The sequence below is a fragment of the Gorilla gorilla genome, chromosome 3, assembly GCF_029281585.2.
Source record: "Gorilla gorilla gorilla isolate KB3781 chromosome 3, NHGRI_mGorGor1-v2.1_pri, whole genome shotgun sequence".
NCBI lineage: Eukaryota > Metazoa > Chordata > Mammalia > Primates > Hominidae > Gorilla > Gorilla gorilla.
The window spans coordinates 25,098,156-25,113,463 of NC_073227.2; the positions used below are offsets into that span (position 1 = coordinate 25,098,156).

The 15,308-nt window shown below is 39.3% G+C and overlaps 1 protein-coding gene across 13 annotated transcripts in view; it reads right to left on the reverse strand.

Moving 5' to 3' along the window:
• LDB2 (LIM domain binding 2) overlaps nucleotides 1–14,360 on the reverse strand; it is a 393,312-nt gene extending 378,952 nt beyond the window's left edge. For 3 of the 13 annotated variants that reach the window (XM_019025621.4, XM_019025627.4, XM_019025626.4), the window contains exon 1: nucleotides 13,795–14,221. In XM_019025621.4, coding sequence (XP_018881166.3) covers nucleotides 13,795–13,926 — 132 coding nt within the window. In that variant the 5' untranslated portion in view covers nucleotides 13,927–14,221. Of the gene's footprint in view, nucleotides 1–13,794 lie in introns of all 13 variants that reach the window. The other 10 variants (XM_055385448.2, XM_019025619.4, XM_055385452.2 and 7 more) reach the window with 8 other exon arrangements.
• Nucleotides 14,361–15,308: the final 948 nt, after the last annotated feature.

Consider the following 15,308-nt stretch of genomic DNA (forward strand, 5'->3'; position numbering starts at 1 on the left):
GAAAAACACGCGTTCAATGCACAAAGCATATGGGCCTGCAATGGGGCATGAACTACCATGCAGTAGAGGGAAGAGCCACACCAGATACCCGCCCATTTAGGGCTTGGGATGTTCCTCTGATGTTGACAGATTATTTTTCCCATTCTAGCAGTGTGGAAACTGAGTGTCAGAGACTCATGTCCCATGTGATGGGTGAGGTCAGGTTTCACGGCTTCTTGCCTTTTTCTCTTCCCCATGCAGCCTTCTCCCTTGCCTCCCTGCCACATCACCATGGGGTCCTCCTGCCAGGCTGACGGCCAGCACATCACTTCTGGTTTCCCACACAGGTCCCAATTGTGTCAAGGCAGGAAGAAAACTCAAGACTAGAGGCCCCAGGCCGCTAAACGATTCATGGCCCACACTGGGGACCTCCAGGATGGGCAAATAAAATATCACAAGGCAAGTTACATCACCTTGGCTTACGGGAACTTTGCATCTTTAAAAAAAAAATACCATGAAAATCCATCCTTTGCTTCAGACACACTAGGCTAAAAATAGCTCAGTCAGCCAGTAAGTGTGTGTAATTTTTCCTTTGTGCATCTCCCTATCCACTGATTTCTTCCTCTCAGCAGACAGATGTGCTCCAAGACAGACCACCAGTCCACCCTCCACAAAGGGATCAGAGTGTTCTTGCTCAAAGGCATAGTAGATTGCTTCACTCCCCAGCCAACACAAAACAAAATAAAACAAAACACTTTATTAGCTCCCTTGGCCCGATAGTAGAAGCTAATACTGACTGAATCCGTACTATGTACCAGGTGTTGGTCTGAGGGCTTTCACGCCTTACCTCATTAAATTCCCTAAAACAACTCTGTGAGGTGGGGACTACTGTTGTCTCATTTTGCAGATGAGAAAACCAAGGCACGGAGAAGTTAAATAATCATGCTACCGTCCAAAGTATAGTCTCTAAAAGGTAAAGAACCCTGGCTTGGTATTTAAATACCTCCACAATTCGGCCCCTACTTCTTCTCCAGGCCTACACACACAATCATATACACACTAACACATACACCCCAGACCTTAAGCCTCAGCAGTGTCAAAATCTTCACCCTTCCTAAAATATAATATCACTTTATTTGCATTTGCTGTTCTTTCTACCTTAAACACCCTTTCCACCACCCTTCTCTAATTGGCAAATTCCCATTTATCCATCAAGACCCTCCTTCCCTGTAAATCCTTACTGTGTCCTCAGTAAGCTCTTTTAACAGAAGGACACTGCCCTCTTCATCTCTAGACTAGTAATATCATGTGTAGTAGATGTTCAATATCCATTAAACAAATAAGCCACAATAATAATTGTTAACCCTTATAGGGTGCAGGCATTATGCTAAGCACTTTACAAGAATTAACTCACTCTATCTTTTGAGAACCCAAACACATAGATTCTGTTATTCCCCACACTACCCATAGGGGCATCCCAGGCACAGATGGATAAATTATCCAAGGTCACACAGCCACTAAGTAAAGAAAAAAATTTGCATGACTCCAGAAGTTAAGCGCTTAATGCCAATGCTATGGGAGAGGACATAATCTTATTGTACAACCTATGTTGTACTAGAAGCATACGTGTATAAGGCTTATTTTTAAAAAGCATATTACCCATGTAAAAACAGTGATCTGAGGCGGGAAGATCACTCAAGCTCAGGAGTTTGAGACCAGCCTGGGCAACAGAGCAAGACCCTGTCTCAAAAACAAAACAAACCAACAAACAAAACCTGATCTCAAATCATGGTACAATGGAGCCAAATAATTTTTAAAATATCTATATGGTGTTAATTTTTGAAACATAAACAGATGTAAGAATAATTCAGGCAACTCAAAATTATATTTTAAGAAGATTTAAGGACATGGTAAAATACTCATAATTTTACTTAAAAGAGCTGGATTCAAAAGGATGCTCAATATGCTTGTAAGCAAGTAAAGATTTATGTATATGTATGTGTGCATTAAATTTATATACTAACATGTTCACAGCAATTTTGCTGCACAGTAAAATTAAAGACGATTTTCTTTACCTCTTTGAACATTTTTGTATTTCACAAATACTCTACATTAATAATGTACTGTTTTTAAAACCAAAAAAGGAGACATGTATTTTAAAGCACATGCAACTTTATTCTAAATACACTGGCAAAGGAAATCATAAATTCAAAAGCAATGAGGGTTAGTGATGTGTTTTTCAACATCAATAGCATGAGACTAAAGATCAACACTGTTTTGGCTGCGCACGGTGGCTCACACCTGTAATCCCAGCACTTTGGGAGGCCGAGGCAGGCAGATCACAAGGTCAGGAGATCAAGACCATCCTGGCTAACACGGTGAAACCCCGTCTCTACTAAAAATACAAAAAAATAAGCCGGGTGTGGTGGCGGGCACCTGTAGTCCCAGCTACTCGGGAGGCTGAGGCAGGAGAATGGTGTGAACCCAGGAGGCAGAGCTTGCAGTGAGCTGAGATCGCGCCACTGCACTCCAGCCTGGGCGACAGAGCAAAACTCTGTCTCAAAAAAAAAAAAAAAAAAATCAACACCGTTTTAAGACAATTGGAAAACTGAAAAAGGAGATATGGGCTTGGAATACAAAAGTTTTTGTAGTGTTGAGGTGCAGATTAATGCTTGGTAAGTGTGTTTGGATTTAGCTAGTTCCTGGTAATTACATAGTGACAGGGGAGTGCTAAGACTTGAAAAAAAAAAAAAAGAAAAAGAATAAAAAGAAACCTGAGATGGCTTATGAACTGACAGTACTGCTTAGTCCAAGTTAGCCCCGCTTGGGTTTGACTTCTGCACTTTCATAATCAGGAGCTTGGGCTAGATGATCTCATAACCATTCCAGCCCTGAAATTCTAGGATTCATCTAATTTGGGACTAGTAGGTTCCATCAAATTAGAACCTTTCAAAGGCAGGTAATATGCACTGACTGTCTAAGTTTAATTTCAAGTAATAAATTTCAGCCAACTACATGGTAATCATGTTAAACTTGTAAGGTCTAAAAAAGGTTGTTTTTTGTGTGTATTTCCAATTGGTCAGTTTTATGTATTGGTTTAGCTTTTGCTTCTCTACACAGATTTTCAATATTGAGATCAAATCTTCATGAGTCCTAAGAAATGACCTACGTTGGGAAGAGAAGTTTAACACACCCTAACTCCTACCAAAAGGAAAAGAAAAAAAAGGGCTACAAATAATTTAACGTTTGAGCTACACAAGATCTTACTTTATAAAAGTTGATAAAAATTATTATTGATATAAGACTATAAAAATCATAGGTGCCCTGGTCAGAGAAATGAAGTATAGGACAATGTATGTAATCCGAAGAATTCCTATTGAATTCTTCAATAAGAATTCAATAGGAATTCTTCAGATCAGCACAGTGTAGTGCCCAGTTGCATCTGTAAAAAAAAAAGAGACAGGTAGCGTTACTACCCATCCACCTGATCCCTGTGGCCAGAAAGATACCGTATGGTACTGTTCAGCACTTCACTACTTCCACCAGTGTGTGCATTAAGCCACAAGGTGTCACAGTGAATCAATTGGAAGGGCTGTTATCAGTCCAGACACGCAGGTGGTGCTTCAGGCTTCTGACCAGTGCTGACCCAGCTCCCTTGGAGAAGTCTGTGCTGGGCTGCATATTGAGAAGCATGCATCCTTAGAAGAAATGGCCAGTCAAGGCCAGTGGGTGTGTGCTCTCCAGCCCTCTCCTGGGGCCCCCATTCAGACAGCCCTGCAAAGACACTGGTGAAAGGGAACCTTTTAATGTTTTGTTGTCTCCACTGAGTTCTTAAATGGAGAAAACCCCAATCACAGCTTTTTCCCAACAAAACGGAGTACACATGGTCTCATACATTGGTCAACCCTTACTACTTAACCATAGGTATGCCTAAGAAATAATTCTAGCCTTGAATTTGCAGGAGATTGTGACTACTCTGCCATTCCTCTCACATAACAAGGTATATGATTATTACGTCATCCCTGCCATATAACAGTGAAAAGCCCCTTTGGCATTATCACACGAGAACAACCAAACTCAAGAGTCCTAGATCATGTTATTGCAAGTTTTGTTTATTAAATTGAAATATGCTAGTGCAGGCATGTAAAAAGTATTTTTAAAGATACTTTTAAGAAATGAAGCAATGTTTGGCATTACTTACATTACTTAATTTGCTGATAGAATCCAGAATAAGTGTATCGTCGTCATCGTCATCATCATCGTCATAGTTCCCAATGATGTGGCACCTATCATATACCAGGCATTATACATGCATTTATTCTTTACTTCGCAATGTAACTTTCAGGCTAAGGAAATTGAGGCTCAGAAAATTTAAGAAACTTCCTTAATATTACACAGCAAGTAGAAGACAAACTCAGAGTTTGGACCCAAATCTGTCTTACTATAAGTCATACTGAGGTTGAAGCCTTTATGTTCAAGGCTGGTCACTCTTTTCATTCCAGAAGAAAAAACTATTGGTGAAAAAAAATGTTCATATTCCCTAACCAAAAGCTGCACACATACACAAACACAATCTGATTAGGACAAATGTCTCTCTCTCTCTCTCTCTCTCTCACACACACACACATACACACACACACACACACACACACCAGTTAGCAAACACAAAGTTATTACAGACCACAGCATCATATACTGATAGAACCTCCCATATTTTCTGTTGTGCAAATCACTTCAAGTAAGCTAATTAATGGCCCCCAAAAGCACTTACCTAAAATGCAAAGTGCTCCAGGAAATGTAACATATTATCATGATTCATACCGTAATTCATGGCTGTGGGCTCCCAGGTAGATATAGAGAGAGAGAAGTAGCAGAAATATCAAATGAGAAAAGAAACACTAGGATAAGTATAAATATTTTTAATCAGAAGTCAGGAGATTCCCAACAGATTTGCACTATCCAGAGGGCAAAATAGTCAGGTCAACACTCCCTTCATAGAAGAAATTTTGTTCTCTCAGGGCTTCTTTTTCCTTTGGGCTGGACGTGCATTCTAGCAGTGAATGCTCACTGGGCTATTAGGCTCACAGATTCTTCTCCTACTGGAACTGTAGGCAATTGTTGGTAAGACTTGGGGAAAATTTTAGCGTCAGGATGGCCAGTGCTGGAACAACTTAATTTTCTTTATTCAATAGATAATATTTTGCACATCAGCCATGTGCTATATAGGGCACTGGGGATGCAATGATGTATAAGACAATCAGGTCCCTGCCCTCATGGGGCTTATATTCTATCAAGGACAAGCAAATACTTAAGAAATAAACAAGAAGCAAGAAAATACAGGCTTCCGATAATTCCTATGAAGAAGGCATGTGATAGAAAGTGATTGGGGGTTAATTTTAATTGTTTGAGGAAGGGCTCTCTAGGAAGAGAACATTTAAGTTGCTCAGTACAGGACCTCCTAATTGCTGGGACTCTTTTCCTTTATTGTCCTTCTTTTCTTTTTCTAATTGATTACCTGCAAATAAAGCCAGCACTATGCCAAATCCGAACTCAAATGAGGTCTCCTAATACTTAGCTGAGTTATTACAGAGAAAGCCATATATTCGGTGTTCCCTGACCGAGGGCAAAGGTCCTGCAGTGTGAATCAGCTTGGCAAGCTAATGGATCCCAAAGAAGCCCTCCGTGGCTCCAGTCCAGTGAACACTTGGTAGCAGATAAGAATGGACCACCAGGAAGGAAGAGATCAATAGATTCTTAAAACCAGAGCAAGGAGTTTAGAGCTTGTTCTAGGTTTGAGAGGAAGCAGGAGAGTCACATGATCTGATTTATGCTTTAAAAATATCACCTTGGCTGTTTGTGGGGATCAGATTATAAGATGGAACAGGGGGGCAGGGAGTACTGTTAAGAGGCCATCCTGATTCCAAAAAGAGAGGCTGGGGGCTTGTAATGTCACCAGAACAGGACAGATTCCTCTTCTTCAGAGGGGTCTGCCAAATCCTTAACGCTAAGCCTCCTATTTTGAACTGGAAGACTAAAACTTCAAATTAGGCTGGTCCAGCGTGGTACTAATGTGAGAGAAGGGTGTGGCTACCAGGGCGTCCAAGAGGAAGTGGGCAGCTGGGAGGCAACGTCCCTTTACCAATATGCTCCAGGACAGCCCATACAGTGAAAAGTTAGATGATCCAGCTCCTGGGCTCTCAAATCTCAGGATGGCCATGCACGAACTGAGGCCTCGGTTGCTTGTCTGGTAAAGGAGAACCAGAATGCGTGCATCTCAGGCTTTGGGGGTCGATCAAATGAGGAGATCTATCTTATCTTCAACAACTGGCAGGCATTTACTCTAATGACAATGGCTTTGCAGGTATCTAAAGTGGTCTGCAAGGGTAGGAAGGAAATATCACCTCCCACAAAGAACTTCTGCAGACAGACAGGATGTGGGGAGACTGACTTCCTCTCAGGAGTAGATTAAACTAAGATCCTGAGAAGCCAAACATGTTGGAAGTTCTTTCCCCTTTATGTCTTTATTTTCCCTAAGATTCCTAATTGATTACCTGAAAAGGGAGCCAATACTATACCCAATTTGAATTGTAATTTAATTTCCTAACATTTATTTTGGTTATTGTTTCCACCAAAAAATGAGATAGTTTTATACTCATTCACTACTGTTTAAAACAATAAAAACACTATCTTTCCCAGGGCACAACTAAGAAGAAGCACTGAAGGGAAATTTAAATATTTTTAAGTAAAAAAAAAAAAAAAAAAACCTTTTAGATGACTATGCATTATATTCTATAACAGTTTCAATCACTCTTCAGATATTCAGATAAAGTGGGAATCTTAAGTATTCTTTTTTTTTTTTTTTTTTTTTTGAGATGGAGTCTCGCTCTGTCACCCAGGGTGGAGTGCAGTGGGACAATCTCGGCTCACTGCAGCCTCCGTCTCCCGGGATCAAACAATTCTCCTGCCTCAGCCTCCCGAGTAGCTGAGACTACAGGCGTGTGCCACCATGCCTGGTTAATTTCTGTATTTTTAGTAGAGGCAGGGTTTCACCATGTTGATCAGGCTGGTCTTGAACTTCTGACCTCATGATCCGCCCACCCCAGCTTCCCAAAGTGCTGGGATTACAGGCTTGAGCCACCGCGCCCGACCTTAAGTATTGTTTAATAAGGAGTGTAATTTGGGTTTTTTTGTTCAGTAACCAGGGTATATTTTCCATCCCTGGATCCATCCCTTGGAATTTCACTTGGTCCCTTTGGAAATTAAGTTAGGCAGTTGAGACACATCTAGCAGAATCAAGTTAGTGAATGGGATCAATTTCCAAGCCACCTCCAAAGTCAATTTGTCTTAGAAAACAAAAATGAATATATTCACATTAAAAATTTCTATAGGTAAAACTAGATTCCTAGCTCGTGTTTCCTATTTCAAGAGAGGTGCTATGGCAGAGTAGTTACAACCTCTGAAGCTAAACTACCGTCTATTTGACCTTGGACAATTTATGTAACCTGTCAGTTTCCAGTTTCCTCATTAGTAAAAGTGCAGATGTTAGTAGATATTAGTATCATACGATGTGATCATGAGGGTTACTTGAGCCGACATACAAAAAGCACCTAGTATTCATACTTGCCCAACAGACACTGAAAACTCCATAGATGCTATTCTATGACTGCCTTTCAGAAAGGTGTATATACCTTTCACTACAGGAATATGCCCACAATACACCGTGTATTAACCTATCAAGGCTCTCTATTGTAAGTGTGGTTTGTATGTCTCCCCTCATTATCAAATTGTAAGCTTCTAGAAGACAGAAAATATCTTAATCATGTTTATATTTCCAGACCCTGAGACTGTCATTGCCTGAAGTATGGAAATTCTTGAAGGAATGCCTGAATTTTGTTTTAAGCATTAATAGTTGCCTAGGTTCAAATGCATGCTGCCAGAATTTAAATTTAAAAAAAAAATCTAGGCTCCTATTGATTTTTAAAAATTTAAAAAGAAGGAAAACGCCTTGTCAGAAAATGACGAAGGTATTTGTAGTATCTACATCCTTTGGACATTTTTTTAAGTGCTATGTTCTGACACTTCAAAAAGACATTGTTTTCCCAGGTCAGTTATATTTTGAGGCCCACAAACCAAATCCAAATAAGTAAGTTTATGAATTTTGTTCTTGATCATTTATAAAGTTGGATGTTTGGGGTTGTTTTACGTTTTGTTTGCTTGTTCAGAAAGCGGGTGCTCTGTGTTCCTCATGAAAAATGAGTTAATGTGGACAATTGTAATAAAAAGAGATTTATGGCCCTGTTCTCCATATACTTTAAATTAATTTCTTTCTGGACCCCAAACAAAAAGCTAAATGTTTAAAAAATGCATAGCGTTTAAATCCTACATCATAATTTACACACCAAAAAGAGAGAAATTTAAATGTGCATTGATTTTAGGCTGATAAGAATCTGTGTTGAATGTGAGTTGAAAGTTCTTTTTTTTTTTCTTCTTGGCCTCCTATGAATAGTTAGTTTGCAGCAATTTTTAATTAAAAACAGTTCCCATAGTAAGAAAATGGGGGAAAAAAAGACTTCAAGAAAATAAAATCAGTATAAGAGTCTTACAATTTGTTTTCTGAGGCCATGTAGAGATCCTGAAAAATAAGAGAGTTTGGAAGTTCTCATTTTTAAAACTGCACTTTTGGTTTCATTTAACATTTTCAAAATAGCTTTCCTTTCCACCACCCAGCCCCCTCCCCCACCTCACCAACCCTCTTCAAACAACTTGCAAAGTTCTGTTTTTAACACTGAAAATCATTCATATATCTCAGAGTAGCAGCAACACTTTTCTTTCTAAATTTCTAGGGGGGAGAAACCTCCAAGTTACCACAAAGCATTTTTTCTTTTTCTCCACCTATCCAAAATAACTAATCTCATTTTAACTAGATTCCATCTGAACATCAATGATACCAAGCTATTCCATGAATAAACATGATGTTACAACGTGAAACCCTGTGACTAAAGTATATAAAAATGTAGCTGAAAGAAAAGAGGACTAAGAATCCCCCTCCTCCCCACCCCCTCCCCAGGGAGTTTTAGAGTTGAGCTGAGAAGGGGTGAAAACCAGCAGATTTAAATTTCCAGGTCTTCAAACATTTGTAACCTTCATATTAAATCCTGTGAAACTAAAAACTGTAATTCTATAAAATCCTTGTGCGTACAGCTTCCGATTGTAATCACAGTTTTCTCTTTTGGAAGAGGATGTGTAATATTGATAAAAGAAAAAAACCTCAAAACAGGAAAAATACATAACGGAACTCACACTTTTCTGGTGTTTATGGTATTTTTTTTTTTTTAATTAGCATGGTGCCAACATGAAGAACTATGTATACTTAAAAATATCTTCACTTAAATGCAGACATTTTTGGTCATTTGAATGAGAAAACAAGGTATAGAAAAGTTATTTCCTCTAACAAAGATTTGTGAACTTTACTTGATAAACTTTCTTAAATTTTATAATAATTGAACATTAATTAAATCCCTTCACTTACAATGATGTCCATTGTAATGTTTCTCATATATTTTACCTATATTTTCATCTCAGGGTTGAGACCTAAAAATGAAAAAATACATTGTTTTTGCTTTTATTGAAGCTTTTCACAGAACAAATTCTGAAGTCTTCAGAACGTATTTTTATATCCTATCTGACTGTATTGTGTGTACAGTGTTAAAACTATATAATTGTGCGGTTGTATTCTTCCAAAATACATTTGGCCCTGCCAAACCATTCAAATACATGAATTTTGGAAGACATCGGGTCAATTTTTGACAGCATACACAACAGAAAATGTAAACTCCTTTCTGCTGCCTGGGAATTACAGTGAACAACAGTGATGCCAACCTCAGAATTTTTCTTAATTTCATTTTAAAGGGTGGGAAGAGCACCCACACATTTCTTTATTAAATTCCACTGAGATTCTAACGTTGAAAAAAAAATTTATTTCCCAGAACAGCTAGCAGCATTTAAAATATACTTTTGTTGTTGTTGCCGTTTGCTTTTTAATGCATGCCTATTCCTTTACAGAGAGGTGAGGTCCTGTTAGTACTTAGTCACTTGCTTTCCTTTGCCACAAAGATTATGGATCTAAATGACCTCACATAAAATAAATGTGGGGGATGTGAGATGAACACTTTAGGGAGAGTGAGAAGCAGAGGCGCAAAGCTGCTTCAGCTCAGTAGGAGATACCAGGCCCCAAAAAACTTCAGAATTGTATTTCTCAGGGAAGGTGCTGATTTAAATGCATTGGTTTTCAAATTCTCTCCTTTTGTCTACTGATTCACTGATTGGCTAGTCAGCAAATGTTTAATGAGTACCTACTTGGTCCAGGAACTACTTGCTCTAAGTGCTAGCTTTAAAACCAGACTGGACCTTCAAGTGTTCTTCACCATTACCCAATTATTTTATTATTGGATGTGTAATATTGATAAAAGAAGAAAAAAACCTCAAAACAGGAAAAATACATAACAGAACTCACACTTTTCTGGTGTTTATGGTATTTTTTTTAATTAGCATAGTGCCAACATGAAGAACTATTTGTGATTTTGTGATTTTGAACTAAATACCATGAGCAAAGAAATAATGTCTGCACTGTTTACTTCATAATAGTTTTTCATGCTAAAAAAAAAAAAAGAAAATCTGAATTTTCAATTAAAGGGACACTGTTGGTAATTTGCAAATGAGGAACCAAGACCCATGCTAACTAGTTTGTAAGAGTTAGAAATAATATTAACTCCCAATGCCATCCTCTTTAAACTAAAACTTCCCGGCTTCTGAAGAACTTTGATTTAATTTAATTGGAAGAAATGCATTGATCCCCATGAGAAAATGCCCTGGGATCAGCCATGGAAGGAGAGTAGGTAAACATCATGGTTCTTTACTAATTTCTTTCCATATAAAAAAGGAGGTTTCTAGGAAATTTCCAGAAACTTGATTACAATTTCTTCATCACATACTGATTTGCTATATATTTTTTTTCTAGCCAGGTCCATGTTCCAAAAGGGGTGAAGACTTGAGAGTATTACCCAGTGGGGTGTGTGTGTGTGTGTGTGTGTGTGTGTGTGTGTGTGAGAGAGAGATATTAGGACTTAATGAAATAATACTATATACTATAGGAGTGGGACCAGAAGAGAGAGAGGAAGAGAGAGATGGAAGAGGGATGGGTGAGTCAGTCTTGCCCAAAATGGTTGTATGCTTTGGCCAAATTCTCAAAGTAGTCACTCAAAGGCATATTTGATTTTGCATGTGAATAAACTAATAACTCTTGCTGAGTATCACTGTATTTTATCCCAATCAATCCCTCTCCAGAACTCAGAGCAGCTTTATCATAAATAACAATTATTGGTAAAGGTATAGTGTAACTTTACATGAAAGTTGTTTTTTTTCAAAGTACATACATCATGATCAAAATTTAATATTTAATGTAAATATTTAAATATCTTAGGAGCAATTATTTGATTCTCTCCCCTTTTCATATGAAATAAAAACAAATGTATGGCATTGCGTTCATGACAGTATTTACTGCTTAGCAAAGAAAAAAAGAAGTATTGAGGCAATTATTTGAAAAATTATTTGAAAAATTAAGGAGGGAAAAATATAAACGGTTAGCTCTAGGACACACCAGAAAATAGTTCATAGCACTTTACTGTTACAGGCAGGGAGGTTTAAAAAAATCTTTAAGATTTGTCATAGCAAGCTTTCTTCTCTTGGTTCTTGAGCTATGAAGTAGTCTTTTTCTACTCAGAGCTAAATCTTTAAAAGTAATACCCCATAATCCAAAAGTTAGGAATTCCTGAGTTTAGCTCTCACAAAACATAATGTACCATCTTTGCAAAGCATACTGAGAAAGGAGGTCTTTTCGAATGTTTTGTCTCAAATGGGAAACAAACCTGGGACCATATTGAATCCTGCATTTTTTTTTAATGAGGGCAAGAGTAGGGAAATCTTGCAGATAAGTCTCCTAGCTCAGACCTGGCCAAGTGCTCAGTAATGGGCAGGAGGGCAGGCAGATATCAGAGAAAGCTGCCTGTGTTCCTAACTGCAGGAGGATGGAGAAGAATCTCTGCAATTCCTCAAAAACTTTCTAAAATGTAAGGTGGACAGGTCATTTTTAAATATTGTTGCTGTTCAAGAATTGAGCCATAATGGTCCCTGGCCTCTTTTTTTATAACTAATCATACTTTTAAAAGACTATTTTTTCCAAATTTGTATTGCAATTAATGTGTGCCTGAACTATAAGACATTTTCTATCCTCCTAATTCTGAAAGCAGCCTGTGTCAACCAATAGTTTATGCAGAGATTTAAGATTCCAACACACAGTTGCAAAGATCTGAAGGAAATATACAAACTGTTACACACACAAAGCAACATACACAAAACAGCAAGCACAAATATCAGTCACTGCCAACAGTTCACCATCCTAAGCAAAACATAGTTTGCACTTCTATAGAAGCTACTGGCTTCTAGAAAGAGCAAGAGTACCAGCAGTCATATTTAGCATCTACGGTGTATTAACATATAAAGAAAACAGCAGTCATTAAAGACAACCCAGCTTTTAAAATACATATAAGTCCTTGTCCAGCAGTTAGCCAATCAGAAAGCAGGTCACATCTTGTTAGCTGTATTAAATACACAAAACGTCATGAATTCTCTATGGCTCTGTTGACAATTCAAGCCAAGTGTGTTTTATCCTATAATACAAACTTAATGGAGTCCCTTCCTAGAGTTAAAAGTCAATCTTCAATCTAAAATTCCACCAAAGCTATTCCCTAAAAGCTCTTTGGCATAAATCTTGTGGTATTTATACTCTGCAGAGAAGACTAAATTCCTAGCAATTTCCACTTCCTAAAGTGACTTTGGTGCACCTATAACAAACTCCTTTTCCGAACACTTCCACACAAAGCCCCAACTTACAGGCAGATGGACAATCCAGCAGCAAGACCTGCCAGCTGAGCTAGCACAGAGAAAAAGTCAACTGACATAAAATATTTAAATTGCAGGAGGCGAGTCTGGAGTTTTGCATTTAAAAAGTTCTGAAAGTCCTGTTCTCTCTGCTCCCAGAGTTGCTGGCTGCCTAGGAGGCTGAGTCTCCCTCTCTCAGGCACAAGATCTCAAATATGCAAAAACTAGAGCTGACTTGAAAGCTGAACCAGCTCCTGTCCTAAGGTAGAGTGATCAGGGGGGCACGGCCGACAGCAATAGGAGAAAGTCTAGAGTCCCCTTGCCCCAAGCAACTGGTTTCTGATTTTAACACTGAAATATACAAACATGTGTCCCTCCAGGGCTAGTTCTGAGAAGTAGGCAGGGTTACTCTTCTGCCCCTTTTTACCTCGATTTTGGTGACTCTGAAAAGCAAATACAGGTCAAAGCAGTCTTCCTCTAGGATTTGTAAAAAAAATAAAATAAAATATATATATATATATAGCCAGATGCAAACAATCACAAAATTCCTTGGAATTATATCTCAAGAAACACCAGCAGGACTGACTCAGAGCCTGTAAAACACCAGAGTTCTGGAAGAGCAACATTTCTGGAAACCCGGCATGTGAATCAAGTGCTGGGTTGTCTCAAGATTCCGGCAGAAACTGTCCTCTGCTACAAGAGTTGCTGTGCCTGGAAACCCAGCGTTCAAACTCGTGGATTCATCCTGGCGCTCATTTCCACGTACGTGGTAGTATCAAGTGGGACACTTCCCATAGAATTCAGCCAGAAACCCTAGGAAAAGCTCATGCATAGCTTAACAAAAATACACAAACACATCCCCAAGGTTGAAGTACTTACCTCTGTGCGAGACTGCAGTCTCTTGTTCATCTCATAGATTCGGTACTCTGGCTGTACCATGTATGGTGTATGCCTCCTATAAAATGGGCCGAAAGGAGAAGAATAGAAGGGGTCATGTGGTGTGCTGGACATCTTGCCTGCTTTTCGAAAATCAAGCTAAACAGAGTATCAGTAACGTCCATGCAGAGCACATGGGCTGTGTTCTTCCCAGTACAAAGTAGACGCACGCACACACGCTCACACACACACAGAGGCAGGCAGGCAGGCAGGCTGAACACGCTGGCTGGGAACTGCTGTCGGAGCCCTCTATAGCAGGAGAGGAGAGGGAGAGGAGAGGAGGGAGGGAAAGAGGGAGGGAGGGAGGGAGCACGGGAGAGGAGGGAGAGGGAGAGAGCAGGAGCTCCAGAGAGGGAGGGAGGTTGGTATGGAGGAAGGGAGGGAAGAAGGGAGGGAGGAGGGAGGGAGGGAGGGAGGGAGGGAGGGAGAGAGAGAGAGAGAGAGAGAGAGAGAGAGAGAGAGAGAGAGAGAGAGAGAGAGAGGGGAGCTGGATAGCTTTAGGCACCACTGCTTGTTTTTAAAGAAGCAGTTTGTGGAGAGGTCATTTCCTGTCCACACTGTAGACTAGTTCACAAATATAATTCTCCTCACAGTCTGACAAGAGGTCTAAGGTTTGGTTTTAATTTTTTTCCTCCAGCCAGGACCCTTCACAACCTGATTGCTAAGCTTGTTAGCATAGAGGTGGTCGAACCGCTACATGAGCCGCTCACCCCTGACAACCACACTGTTGTAATGTATCAGAAATGTTGATTACTACAAAATACAGAAACACGGGCACTGTGGTGCCCCGAATTGGGACCGGTGATTCACTCACATGCAGAGATTTATTTCAGCGCTAATCTCCCTATGTAGTTTTGCTTTACTTGCTGTTGTTCCAAGGGCTGTTATATTCTTTGCCCTCCACTCCATCTCACCCCCATCTCTCCCCACTCATCCCTCTTCCCAGCCACCTCCTTCTTCTCCCAAGACTTCATTCAGGCCCTTAAGGTGCCTGGGCATTTTCAGGTAAAAACAGTCGTTCTGAATGTGGAATGTATAAAATACACTTAAGGAGAGCAATGGTCTTTTTTCCCAGGAAGGAAAAAAAAAAAAAAACCCCAAAGCAGACCTCCCAATAAGACAGGAAACGCAAAGAAGGAGAAAACTGCCACAAAAATTACCATGGAAAATTTGGTTGAGAAGGAAATTGCAAATAATTGAATGGATCATCCCCAGATAACATGTCCAACTCTTATGGAGACAAAGTCTGTATTTTCCAAGATTGGTCAAGTAAACAAATATTTTCCCAACTGTGGTATATGATAACCATAAGAAATCCCAACAGCCCATGGAAGGGGAAAATCTCTATAGAGAATTAAACAATCTATAAAATAATCAAATTCTGCTAGAACCCACTATAACCAGAGATACGACACTTAAACAAAGCCCAGCCACACAAAATTTAAATGTATTGAGCT